The 14,219-nt window shown below is 34.2% G+C and overlaps 1 protein-coding gene across 3 annotated transcripts in view; it reads left to right on the forward strand.

Moving 5' to 3' along the window:
• The window catches only part of LOC125650192 (ubiquitin-like modifier-activating enzyme 6), a 40,659-nt gene extending 27,536 nt beyond the window's left edge, over positions 1 to 13,123 (forward strand). For all 3 annotated transcript variants that reach the window (XM_056166989.1, XM_056166990.1, XM_056166991.1), the window contains 14 exons: positions 368 to 457; positions 758 to 838; positions 1,549 to 1,677; positions 2,189 to 2,240; positions 2,458 to 2,521; positions 4,027 to 4,096; positions 4,759 to 4,830; positions 5,143 to 5,263; positions 5,469 to 5,548; positions 7,138 to 7,251; positions 7,616 to 7,743; positions 8,356 to 8,443; positions 8,760 to 8,854; positions 12,879 to 13,123. In XM_056166989.1, coding sequence (XP_056022964.1) covers positions 368 to 457; positions 758 to 838; positions 1,549 to 1,677; positions 2,189 to 2,240; positions 2,458 to 2,521; positions 4,027 to 4,096; positions 4,759 to 4,830; positions 5,143 to 5,263; positions 5,469 to 5,548; positions 7,138 to 7,251; positions 7,616 to 7,743; positions 8,356 to 8,443; positions 8,760 to 8,854; positions 12,879 to 13,002 — 1,308 coding nt within the window. In that variant the 3' untranslated portion in view covers positions 13,003 to 13,123. The remainder of the gene's footprint in view (positions 1 to 367; positions 458 to 757; positions 839 to 1,548; positions 1,678 to 2,188; positions 2,241 to 2,457; positions 2,522 to 4,026; positions 4,097 to 4,758; positions 4,831 to 5,142; positions 5,264 to 5,468; positions 5,549 to 7,137; positions 7,252 to 7,615; positions 7,744 to 8,355; positions 8,444 to 8,759; positions 8,855 to 12,878) is intronic.
• The last annotated feature ends 1,096 nt before the right edge of the window (positions 13,124 to 14,219 follow it).

The raw sequence follows: 14,219 nt of genomic DNA on the forward strand, positions 1-14,219 counted from the left end.
TAAACATTGACCTTTTGAAGAAAGGTTTAGCTCACCTGAGGCATAGACATAAATTTTTAGCTCATCTGAGCTATAGACTTATGTGAGCTACTCTGATCAAAATTTCTTAGGCATCTGTCTTTCTTTTTGTCATCTACTTTCAACATTCTTACTTCTTCAGAACCACTAGGCCAACACCAAATTTATCACAAAACATCTTTGAGTAGATGAGATTCATGTTTGTTCAAATGAAAAACCATGGCCTCTCCCAAGAGATGATAGAAAAATTGTGACACATATATTGTATTTGGGTTAAGTTTTACATAGGAAACTGCAACTGTGTAGGTGAGCGATGTGACCCATGGGCCTCTTGTTCTATCTTCAACAGAATGACCCGAGCGATGAGAGTGTACCGTACTGTACCCTTAAGTCCTTCCCTGCCAACATTGAACACTGCATACAGTGGGGCAGAGATAAGGTAATGCAGAACAACAAAAACCCTCAGACGAAACGACTGTGCGGACGAAACGACTGTGCGGACGAAACGACTGTGCGGACGCTGTTACCGAAAGAATCTCTACCATAGCAAGACTACCAGCAGTTCTTGCCTTATGTCATTTTAAAATGACTTGATTACTGAAAACTCTCCTTTTGTTGCAATCAAAATTGTATATTTTGATACAATGGCCTTGACCTGTTTATTTTTAAATTTCATCTGAAAGCAGGAGTGTTTATTTTTTAGTTTAGTAAATGAAATATTTTTATGGATCCATTGCAGTTTGAAAGTTCATTCTGTGTGAAGCCAGACCTGTTCAATAAGTTTTGGAAACTGAATAAAGACGCCATTCCTGTCATACAAGTAAGGATAACAAATATAAATCTGTTGCCATAGCTTCACAATGAAATTTCAAAGAAGTTCAGTTAAGTATGAAAAAGAGGCAAATGCAGCATTAGTTAACATATTTTATTATGCTTCTGCCCTTCCCCCTCATTCAAAGAAGTTACATCTAGATCATTTGGTTGACTTTGATGGTAGATTGGCAGATATTATTTTGTCCAACAAATACTAGAGAACCTTTTTACCAAAGGTCACAGCACAGGGCTTTATAATTTGTAAACTGTACAGTTATTTTTATTTATGAATAACTGGAGAACCCTTCACCTAATAATCATCAAACTTAGTAGGCAATTTTTTTATGACAAGTAGGTGACCCATTATGATTTAAAGGTCTCATTTCTGCTATATATGCACCAATTGTTAACCTTTTCTTGAGTTTTAGGTCAAAATGTAATTTTTTAAGTTCTTTATTCATCGAATTTCATTTGGAGATTGATCATGAGCCCTTTTAATCATTTGATTTAAGTTTAGGGAAAGTGGGGCATGTATGTTTGAGAAACAATTCTTGTTCCTTTAGGGTTTATAATGTTATCTGTCTTTCTTGAATGTACGGAAGAAGTAACCGTGACAATTTGATGGAGAAATGACACTGTTTTGAGTGAATCTCTAGTGATATATCATGATTCAATGTGTGATATTCAAACCAGAAACTTGCTCTTGTTTCCCTGTAGAGACTTAAGGATGGACAGTCAATAGATGGCGCTGTCCAGGTCAGTAAAATGGTGGCAAACAGGAGTGCCACCTGGTGTCAGTGTGTAGAGCTAGCACGACTCAAGTTCCAGAAATATTTCAATCACAAGGTACAGTGATTTAAAAATGAAATTTCATGACAGGCAAATTTCTCTGACAACGCTAAGACTTGTCATGACAGGCATACGAATTTTTCTGACAGCGCTAAGACTTGTCATGACAAGCATACAAATTTCTCTGACAGCGCTAAGACTTGTCATGACAAGCATACAAATTTCTCTGACAACACTAAGACTTGTCATGACAGGCATACAAATTTCTCTGACAACGCTAAGACTTGTCATGACAGGCATACAAATTTCTCTGACAACACTAAGACTTGTCATGACAGGCATACAAATTTCTCTGACAACGCTAAGACTTGTCATGACAGGCATACGAATTTCTCTGACAACGCTAAGACTTGTCATGACAGGCATACAAATTTCTCTGACAACGCTAAGACTTGTCATGACAGGCATACAAATTTCTCTGACAACGCTAAGACTTGTCATTTGTAATTCTTTTACAATATTGTGTACATGAAATATTTATTATGATAGTTTCTTTGATGTCTTACAGGCAAGGAATCTGCTTCATATATTTCCAATGGACACAAAAATGCCAGATGGCTGTAAGTGAAATTTACCTTAACAAAACAGGAATATCATGCCTCGCTATCATCTTTACAAACCAAGACAAAACCTGTGGACTGTATATAGGGGCTTTATCATGTTCTAAATTATTAAAGAGGAAAGTATGAGTACTGCCTCTGTAAATGATATCTACAGTTATTACAATTACAGTCTACTAGTGCAGTGTTTTACATCGTGCAATGTCTGTGTTTTCAGCCTTGTTTTGGCAGTCTCCCAAGCGACCACCAGTTCCTCAGGAGTTTGACCTACAGAATGCAGTGTAAGTCTTTCCCATTAAAACCCGTGTCTTGAAATTCTATTTATCATTGTAGTAAATGTAAGTGATTTCTTGATGTGCAATGAACATTTTATATGGATGAAATATTTCCAAAAATGTGGGTACTTTATACAGGGAAATATTCGCCTCTGTTTTATTTTCGCCTTCATCAGTGGGCGAATTCAAGACTGGGTGAAACTGTCTTCTCGCTTATCTCTCTTTTAACACAACTGTGTCTGAGTGAATTCTAATGCCTCGTTCACACGGATGTGCATTAAATTTTACTTCGCATCAAATTTGATGCGAAGTAAAATAATGCGCATTAAATTAATTCGAATTAAATAGCGTTCACACGGCGGTAATATTTAATGCGAAGTAAACTAATGCGCATTAAATTCGTGTGCATCTCTATTAAAGGGTGCGCGAAATAAATTAAAGAATAGACTATGTTATTGAAAATTATTTTTATAGATATTTTAATGAATATTGTGTAGATCTATACAGAATTCTTTGTTCAAAACGCTATATAGGCCTACATGTAGTATACTACATGTTTACAATTTAGGCCTACATACATAATTCTGATCTACACATAAGGAGTTTTTTGTCGTGTTTATTTATATGTTCCCAAGAAATTACTTGTTATTTCCTCCGACAACCAGCATTCAATCTAGACAATATATTGTTTCTTCATGGGCCCAATTTTAAAACTTCGGAACGTCTTTTTCACCATTCCGCTGACTACTGTTATGACGTAATTTTTAATTACTAATACGTATTATAAATCTACTATGACGTCATATGGTATAAAAATTAACAATGAGCGGCATATGTTTTAAAAAATGTAAAAAAGAAAATCATATTATCACTATTTTAAAACATTGTTGTCGTATTTAAAAACAATTCCTTCCACATGTATTACTCAGTATGCCTTTGCAGAGCACAGATTTACGTCTGTCATTATCTAATGACGTGCTGTTTGTACATGTTTTTAGTGATTATTATCATTTTGCTTAGTTTTTCGTACAAAACTAACATTAATATATATAGCTGACCATGGGTATGATGCATGTGACCCAAATTGGCCATTACGCATGCATATACATTTAATTCGAATTGGCTTCGCTTAGCGTTCACACGGAGCTAATGCGAAGTAAATTTAATTCGCATTAAATCGCGACGTCAATTTTAATTCGAAGTAAACTAATGCGCATTAAAATCTCCGTGTGAACGCGGTTCAGATTTAATTCGCATTAACTTATGTTTAATGCGAATTAAATTCTACGAGGCATTAATGGGGCGAAAACATCTGCAAGTGTAGAAAGGTGAAAATAACGGGACGAAAATAACCCCATATAAAAGTATCATGTAGCATTGAATTGCACCTTTAGAATAATAATGTTTTGTCTTTGTTTTCAGACACTTTCTCTTTGTTGTCAGTGCAGCTCATCTATATACTGGCATTAAATTAAACCTTAAGAATAATAATGTTTTGTCTTTGTTTTCAGACACTTTCTCTTTGTTGTCAGTGCAGCTCGCCTATATGCTGGGGTGTTCAATGTTCGCGTCACCTCAGGGGTGAGTTCAAAACCTTCTGAAATTCATGAATAATTCATTCATCACCAAGAAACAGGGGATCAATCTGTTCTTTGCCTTAAACCTGATAGACATAGCAAGAACTATGAAAGTTTTCACAATTTAGGTTAATTAGATTAATTCCATTCACTGTTCTATTACAAATGATTTAAATATCAAATATCAAGCAAAATAACATTATTTACAAAACTGAATTTGTTTGCATAAAAAAAACCCCAAAATACTGAAATATTGTATACAAATGACAAAGTTGAAACAAAAGATATTGTCATTTAGATATTAGGAAATATAATAAATTGAAAGATTAATTCGGAGTTGGAGATGAATTTCGTTTCAGGACAGATAGTCTGCTGTCAGACTAGTGTAACAGTCTTGTAGATTCCGTGTCGATGATTTACGTGTAATATACAGCACGAGGTTAAGCTCCTCTCTCTCATCTCCGTTTGATTCGCAGGCATGAGAGAAAATCAGGAAAAACGTAACAAATTTCAGTCATCAATTTGGATTGGACAGAGAAATGGGATAAATTCTAGATGAAGGACGGATTAGAATTTTTTCGGAATTTGACAGAGTAAACAATGTAAACATGTTGACTTTTAATTTGACAGAGTAAACAATGTAAACATGTTGACTTTTAATTTCAGGACACATCGTTTGAAACAATCAAGTCCATATTACAAAACATGAAAATTCCTGAATACCGACCGACTAGCAAGGCAAGTTATTTTGATATTTTTATATGTATTTATTTACAGGCTCTCATAACAATTGCTGTCGAGGGGGCAGTAAACTTGCGATTGCAGAAATCAGTAAATTAACTTATGTAGATTTGATATACTTGTGATTCAATTACCATACAATGTAGATCTGAAAAGAATTATTAGTCGTCCAGCAAGATTTTAATGATCAGATGTAAGACTTGGGGTGTAAGTAACCGACACTCAACAGTGGGAATGCCACAGTATCTGTTAGGTGGTTGTGGTTCAGTACATGTTCAGCATTGTCATGTAGTTATTTTATGGTTTCAGAGAATTATAACTGATGAATCTGTCTCAAAACCAGCAGACGAGACGACAGGAAGTGGAGACGATTTGGTAGATGCTGCTAATCGTCTGCAGTCGTCACTGAATGAAACAGATGTTGCACAAGGTCAGTTCAGTGTTTTAAGGAGTCGAGAAAAGGCAGATCATCATGTCCTTTTGATTTCATAACTGTATAAATGGATAGCTTTATAATGCAGACTGATGTCCTGTGATAAAATTCTGTTTTCATTTTACAGTCTGATGCATTTCTTGCTTGTCTTCTAATTGTTACACTATGTACCAACTATAACTTTTTATATTTTCAAATTCAGTTTTAAGCTGCATGAATCCTGTCGGGTTTGAGAAGGATGATGATACGAATGGTCATATCGACTTCATCTCCGCTGCAGCGGTCAGTAACACACATAGATAATTACATTTGTAATGTGTTTGCCTTTAGTATCGTTACCAGTAGGAGTGATAACCATCCTCTCATGAATGCGATGCAGAATAATGCGCTTTTGTTTGAGAGTGATGGTTCTCGTGAAATTACGTGATAATAAATTTCTCATGTATATTTAGGAATCTATAGTATTCCAGGATGAAGTGTTGCAGTTCATACCCTTATGAAATTCATTTCTTAAATGTACAGTCTCATTTAATACGTGTACCATGAATTTATCATTGTGAAATTGGGTCAGAATGCACTAGATACACGTGTATGTTTGTGTTTAAAAATAACAAGGTAATCAATCAGTGGTAATATCCTTGATTAGAATGAATTCAAGCTTGAATATTCTGTACACTCTGTCATGATCATATCATGTCAAAGTCACGAGGCAGTGAAACTTTGAAATATTTCTTTGCTTCATTTTAAATGTGTATTTCTAACTACATGACCATAAATCGTGAATGGACTAGAATGGAGATTGTGTATATTCCATTGGCCTGGTAGAATTACACAAACACTTTATTTTCCCCTCACAATTCATTATGAGAAGGGATCTGATCTAGTGACGGACTCGTTGAGGTGTGGGTGAGTATGTAACACTGAGCTTGTAGACACTCTACAGGCCAAAGGTTTTGTTCATTTGATTTGATACCTCACAGGAAGATTTGTTATCAAGAGGGGAAGGGCCTTATTGATTTTTTGGTCCAAAGGTCAAGGTCACTATGGGACTTCTTTAAAAAAAGCATGTTGACACTCTGTAGGCCACATTCTTTGCTCGATTGGCATGGTCTATATATTTCACATATAGTTTTGTTATCAATTTCAATTTATTTATTGACATCACCATGTTGGCATACAGTCAGAATAACAAAACAATGACATATAACAAAAAGAAAAGAAAAAAAATTTATGGCACAATGACTATAGCATATATAAGACACATTTATACGGTTCCCTAAAGTCCATGAATTTGTTTTCTCTGCATAAAGCATCTATCTAAATAGTTACACAAACGTTTTGTAATATTATAATCACATGGGTTAACAATTTCTTTAATGGGACCAGTACCACAGTATGATTTATCGCTAAAAATATCATAATATTGAATTCGAAGTTTGTCATACACAGTACAGTAAAATACAAAATGTTATCATTAGAGGAAGAACCCTATTGATTTTGGGATCTGAAGATCAAGGTCACTGACTACAGGACTAATAGAAAAAGCTTGAAGACATGCATTGTGAGGGGATATGCCCCCTTTGAGGAGACCTTAAAACATTTGAATCATATCAAAATCTAATCTCAACATGAATTTTATTGACTTATATGTATATATATTATATGGATAAGATCAATTTGAAAATTTTAGTTAATTTTATTTTTGCTTGAAAGTCATTATGGTGTCATACAGGGACTTATTTTTAACTTGTTTTTGGAAATCAGACTGGTGTGTTGAGGAAAGTCAGAATAGTTCCAAATTCTAAAGTGTATAACACTTCGTTAAAAACAAGATGAAGTCTACATGTATATCTGATTGAATGTAATTGTAGAACTTACGAGGAGCCATGTATACAATAGAAAGTATTGATCGACTGAAAGCCAAGAGAATTGCTGGTAGAATTGTTCCTGCCATAGCAACCACCACAGCTACTGTCAGTGGATTGGTCAGTATAGAAATTGTTACCATAGTGATCATAACAACCACTCTAGCTACTGTTTGTAGATTGGTCGATATAGAAATTGTTACCATAGTGACCATAAAAATCACTCTAGCTGTTGTTCGTAGATTGGTTAAACTTTGTTACCATAGTGATTATAACAACCACTACTGATGCTGTTTGGGAATTTTTCAATAAAAAAAAATCCTATTATAGTAACAATCCTTAGACAACCATGAAATGTACATATAGCCACCGCAAACATAGGTACTTGAATTCTCTGTACAGGAAACAGAGTCTTAGACACTGTAATTACAGTGAGTTAAAACTGATGACGGTAGAAACATTGAAGCTGTGTACTTTACGACAGGTGACAGTGGAGTTGATAAAGGTAATGGACAGTCTACCTTTAGATGTCTACAAGAACACCTTCCTTAATTTAGCCTTACCCATCGTCTTACTGTCAGAGCCCGGACCAGTGGAGAAAACTGTCATCAAGTAGGTCTTCGGGACGAAATTAGTGTTTTATTTAATAACAATGAAAGCAGATCTGGATATTGAATCTGAAATGTGTAATTATACATGGATTTTTTGAAAGCAAATCCAGATTCTTTAAAGCAGAGGTGGTTTTGCATGGAACGATTGGCTGTTAGTAATCACTCTGTCCGTCCGTCTATATTTCTTATGGTACATAATAACTTAAGTTTCCTTGGGAATATTTTCATAACTTTCATATTATATAATACTTGGATTAGGAAGGGGAAGACCACTTTGATATTTAAATTTATGGAGAGGTCCATATATACATCGTTCACATTCATGAGGAAATGCTGATCATTTCAATTGACAAACGCATTGGATAAGTAAATATTTTACCATACCATAAAGGTTTCTTGGTATCATTGAAAGTAAAATTATTTAACGTATCCATGGGAACATAAACACCACTCAGATCTATATTTACCAGTGTTATTATATTAAAAACAGAACACACATAAAAGACAGATTTAAAAATATCAATCATAGCAAGGTTTAATTGAAGAAGTATGTATTAAGTTGGAAGCTGGTTGGTTAGTTTCATGTACTAAATAAATATATCTTTGTTTCAAGGGAAGGACTGACGGTGACAATGTGGGATCGGTGGGAGTTACATGGAACAGCAGAATTCACACTTCAACAGTTTTTGCAACATTTCAAGGTAACAAGATTTATCACTATTATGTGTGTCTGGTGTTATTTTTAATGGCAATGAATCCTAATTTTCATCATAATTACAATAACGAAATTAAGTACTGTAAGTAAATTTTATGGAAATGCCATTGGACATAAGAAATAGAAAGTGAGAGAGAAATGACATTAAATATAAGAAATGGTGAAACAGAAATGACATTGGACATCAGAAATTGACAGTGAAACAGAATTGGTATGCCTAGGAAGCAGCACACATGTGATTATGATAAGCCTGTTAAACAATGGAAGTAACTGTTGGTGCTCAGAATGGAGGTCTTTTTCAGGATAAATATGGATTTGATGTTAACATGGTCAGTCATGGAGTGAAGATGGTGTATGTTCCATTCATGCCAGGCCACAAAAAGCGGCTACCACAGCAGTAAGTCGTCTCTGTACTCATAACAATAGAACTCCATAATTCCTGTTGTGCTATGGGAAGGAAGTGTTCTGGTTCCAGATCCTTGTTCTGCTGTAGATGAATGATTTGTCATTGTTTCGTTGACTGTTTTATTGTTGATAAATATAGTATAGTTTTGTCGTAATACAATAGTTTGGTTTTAGATAACTGACAATAGTTTGGTATACTAGGTAACTGTTTTGTTGTGGATAAATGTTCCATTGTGATACAATGTTTGGTATATTAGGTAACTGTTTTGTTGTGGGTAAATGTTCCGTTGTGATACAATGTTTGGTATATTAGGTAACTGTTTTGTTGTGGGTAAATGTTCCATTGTGATACAATGTTTGGTATTAGGTAACTGTTTTGTTGTGGGTAAATGTTCCATTGTGATACAATGTTTGGTATTAGGTAACTATTTTGTTGTGGGTAAATGTTCCATTGTGATACAATGTTTGGTATATTAGGTAACTGTTTTGTTGTGGGTAAATGTTCCGTTGTGATACAATGTTTGGTATATTAGGTAACTGTTTTGTTGTGGATAAATGTTCCATTGTGATACAATGTTTGGTATATTAGGTAACTGTTTTGTTGTGGGTAAATGTTCCGTTGTGATACAATGTTTGGTATATTAGGTAACTGTTTTGTTGTGGGTAAATGTTCCGATGTGATACATACAATGTTTGGGTTTAGGTAACTGTTTTGTTGTGGGTAAATGTTCTGTTGTGATACAATGTTTCAGGGGTCGAAATTAACTTTTTCTACCACAGGCTAATTTTAGCCTTTGGGTAAAAAATCCACAGGCTAAAATGTAAACCTACAAGCTAAAATAAAAATAATAAAGCAGTGCTCTTTTTTATATATTTTTTTTTAAATCAATGATTTTCCCTATCATTACTGAGCCTAGTGGGTCAACAAGCATCCTTTGGACAAGACACTAAGTTATGTAAGTCATATGGTGCAATGTTTAGGTCTCTTGATTATCGCACCTCTAACAGTCTAATCCACAACTTGTTTACCGCAGGTCTAGATCCAGTCTTCCAATTTCATGCCACATCAGGGTTGTCACTAGTGATTTTTTAAAGCGAATAGAGGACTCATGGTTTTATAAGCAGCATGATCACGAGTCCTATGAACTTTTTTTGAATCAACTACGTGGTGAGCAATGCACTCATGTCATCACTACAACCCAACCTCAATGTGACAATAAATTTAGATAGGACATTCTCATGATTCTGATAAAAATAACTACCGGAAGACTTGGTAAAACATAGACTCCGATATTTTTTTTTTAGATAAATGAATAACAAAAACCTCATACTTGGAAATATTCAATTTAATCACCCCAATAGGTGAACAGGACTCGTGGCACATGTCGATATGCGATGTCCGACCTCTAAAGCATTTGTTTGACTCCGAGTTTCTTAAAAAATCATAAAAGAAAAATCCGGATAGAAACGGTTGTTGAAATCGGTGTTTGTATGATTCAAGTTTAAGAAAAGCGAATAGCGCATCACCGTATAAAACGGATACGATACGATCATAGTTTGTAAGTCACCACTCGCTAAGATTTTTGAGTGTCCGTGAATTTTACTCGCTATTTTTCAAATGTACTCGCATTTTGCGAGTATTTCTTGCTAATTTCGAGCCCTGATGTTTGGTATATTAGGTAACTGTTTTGCTGTTGATAACTGTATTATAGTTTTGTTATAATACAATAGTTTGGTTTTAGATAACTGTTTTTTTGTAGATAAATATAGTATAGTTTTGTTGTAATACAATAGTTTGTTTTAGGTAATTGTTTTGTTGTGGGTAAATGTTTCATTGTGATACAATGTTTGGTATTAGGTAACTGTTTTGCTGTGGGTAAATGTTTCATTGTGATACAATGTTTGGTATTAGGTAACTGTTTTGTTGTGGGTAAATGTTTCATTGTGATACAATGTTTGGTATATTAGGTAACTGTTTTGTTGTGGGTAAATGTTCTGATGTGATACAATGTTTGGTATATTAGGTAACTGTTTTGCTGTGGGTAAATGTTCCATTGTTATACAATGTTTGGTATATTAGGTAACTGTTTTGCTGTGGGTAAATGTTCTGTTGTGATACAATGTTTGGTTACCGTTAACTACCATGTATCTTTGTGTGGTTAACTGTTTTTTATTTACGTGTACTTTTGTTGTTGTAGGATGCTGAAGTTATTAAAGCCTTCACCTAGATAACTGTTTTTTATTTACGTGTACTTTTGTTGTTGTAGGATGCTGAAGTTATTAAAGCCTTCACCTAGATAACTGTTTTTTATTTACGTGTACTTTTGTTGTTGTAGGATGCTGAAGTTATTAAAGCCTTGTTTTTTATTTACGTGTACTTTTGTTGTTGTAGGATGCTGAAGTTATTAAAGCCTTGTTTTTTATTTACGTGTACTTTTGTTGTTGTAGGATGCTGAAGTTATTAAAGCCTTGTTTTTTATTTACGTGTACTTTTGTTGTTGTAGGATGCTGAAGTTATTAAAGCCTTGTTTTTTATTTACGTGTACTTTTGTTGTTGTAGGATGCTGAAGTTATTAAAGCCTTGTTTTTTATTTACGTGTACTTTTGTTGTTGTAGGATGCTGAAGTTATTAAAGCCTTGTTTTTTATTTACGTGTACTTTTGTTGTTGTAGGATGCTGAAGTTATTAAAGCCTTGTTTTTTATTTACGTGTACTTTTGTTGTTGTAGGATGCTGAAGTTATTAAAGCCTTGTTTTTTATTTACGTGTACTTTTGTTGTTGTAGGATGCTGAAGTTATTAAAGCCTTGTTTTTTATTTACGTGTACTTTTGTTGTTGTAGGATGCTGAAGTTATTAAAGCCTTGTTTTTTATTTACGTGTACTTTTGTTGTTGTAGGATGCTGAAGTTATTAAAGCCTTGTTTTTTATTTACGTGTACTTTTGTTGTTGTAGGATGCTGAAGTTATTAAAGCCTTGTTTTTTATTTACGTGTACTTTTGTTGTTGTAGGATGCTGAAGTTATTAAAGCCTTGTTTTTTATTTACGTGTACTTTTGTTGTTGTAGGATGCTGAAGTTATTAAAGCCTTGTTTTTTATTTACGTGTACTTTTGTTGTTGTAGGATGCTGAAGTTATTAAAGCCTTGTTTTTTATTTACGTGTACTTTTGTTGTTGTAGGATGCTGAAGTTATTAAAGCCTTGTTTTTTATTTACGTGTACTTTTGTTGTTGTAGGATGCTGAAGTTATTAAAGCCTTGTTTTTTATTTACGTGTACTTTTGTTGTTGTAGGATGCTGAAGTTATTAAAGCCTTGTTTTTTATTTACGTGTACTTTTGTTGTTGTAGGATGCTGAAGTTATTAAAGCCTTGTTTTTTATTTACGTGTACTTTTGTTGTTGTAGGATGCTGAAGTTATTAAAGCCTTGTTTTTTATTTACGTGTACTTTTGTTGTTGTAGGATGCTGAAGTTATTAAAGCCTTGTTTTTTATTTACGTGTACTTTTGTTGTTGTAGGATGCTGAAGTTATTAAAGCCTTGTTTTTTATTTACGTGTACTTTTGTTGTTGTAGGATGCTGAAGTTATTAAAGCCTTGTTTTTTATTTACGTGTACTTTTGTTGTTGTAGGATGCTGAAGTTATTAAAGCCTTGTTTTTTATTTACGTGTACTTTTGTTGTTGTAGGATGCTGAAGTTATTAAAGCCTTGTTTTTTATTTACGTGTACTTTTGTTGTTGTAGGATGCTGAAGTTATTAAAGCCTTGTTTTTTATTTACGTGTACTTTTGTTGTTGTAGGATGCTGAAGTTATTAAAGCCTTGTTTTTTATTTACGTGTACTTTTGTTGTTGTAGGATGCTGAAGTTATTAAAGCCTTGTTTTTTATTTACGTGTACTTTTGTTGTTGTAGGATGCTGAAGTTATTAAAGCCTTGTTTTTTATTTACGTGTACTTTTGTTGTTGTAGGATGCTGAAGTTATTAAAGCCTTGTTTTTTATTTACGTGTACTTTTGTTGTTGTAGGATGCTGAAGTTATTAAAGCCTTCCCCTAGACTACGATACATGGACCTAATCATTAATCTAGAAGGAAGTGACGATGAAGATATAGCTTGTCCACCTGTCCGGTATTACTTCGGAGTTCAATGACATCTTATATTAAATAGTGATTATTATTTAATTGAATGGAAGTGACTTTATATTTATGTATAGCTGTTATAGCATACATTGTATGCTTGTCTCTGTCATCAATAAAAATCAATTTTACAAATATCTTGTAACTGTTTAAATATTCTTCCTCTGTTTGTTGATGTAAAAATATTAAATATTGTTTAAAACTACAATAGGTATACTATGCAGTGCAAAACATTTTGTAAGTATAACAAGATCATTAGCTCTTATTCTCGCATCGTCGGTGCAATCCACAGGTTATTGTTTCATTCCATTTTGTGTAATGAATGAAACTATAACCCGTGGTTTGCGACAATGATATTCTCACGAAAATCCGGTCTGCATTTGATGAAACGATTTCTTGGGAGTTTATGAAGAGGTGAATGTTGATGCTATACTTGTAATTAATTCTCATGTGAGCTTTAATGCGGCATATGATATACAGAATCCTACACCCATGCATCTTCTCCAGTCAAGGGTTCTGACTCGATGATTTCATGTGTCTTCTCTAGTCAAGGGTTCAACAATTTCATGTGTCTTCTTCAGTTGAGGGTTCTGACTAGACGATTTCATGTGTCTTCTCCAGTCAAGGGTTCTGACTTGACAATTTCATGTGTCTTCTGTAGTCAAGGGTTCTGACTTGATGATTTCATGTCTTCTGTAGTCAAGGGTTCTGACTCAACGATTTTATGTGTCTTCTCCAGTCAAGGGTTCTGACTCAACAATTTCATGTGTCTTCTGTAGTCAAGGGTTCTGACTCAACGATTTCATGTGTCTTCTGTAGTCAAGGGTTCTGACTCAACGATTTTATGTGTCTTCTCCAGTCAAGGGTTCTGACTTGATGATTCCATGTGTCTTCTCCAGTAAAGGGTTTGATTTGAGCATATTTTATTGTCCGGGTGTTATAACAAAAGGATTGAGCATAAGTTCTTAAAACTTGGAACACCCTCTCCTATGATAATCAAGGACAAGGGTTTCTGACTTGACACTCTCATGTGTTTTATTTTATAGTCAGGTAGGCCTATGTTCGTAGATAATCCTAATTAAGCTTTCACGTTTAGAATAAGAATGCTACTGTCAGAATGAATCCTTGTGATCTTGCGACTAGTGGTAGGGACGTTCGGATTGTAATCGGGAGGTCACGGGTTCAATTTTAGACACCGGTGTCGCATCAAACGAGGTCTTCACTGTTCCTT

This window comes from Ostrea edulis, chromosome 5, assembly GCF_947568905.1.
Source record: "Ostrea edulis chromosome 5, xbOstEdul1.1, whole genome shotgun sequence".
NCBI classification, from domain to species: domain Eukaryota; kingdom Metazoa; phylum Mollusca; class Bivalvia; order Ostreida; family Ostreidae; genus Ostrea; species Ostrea edulis.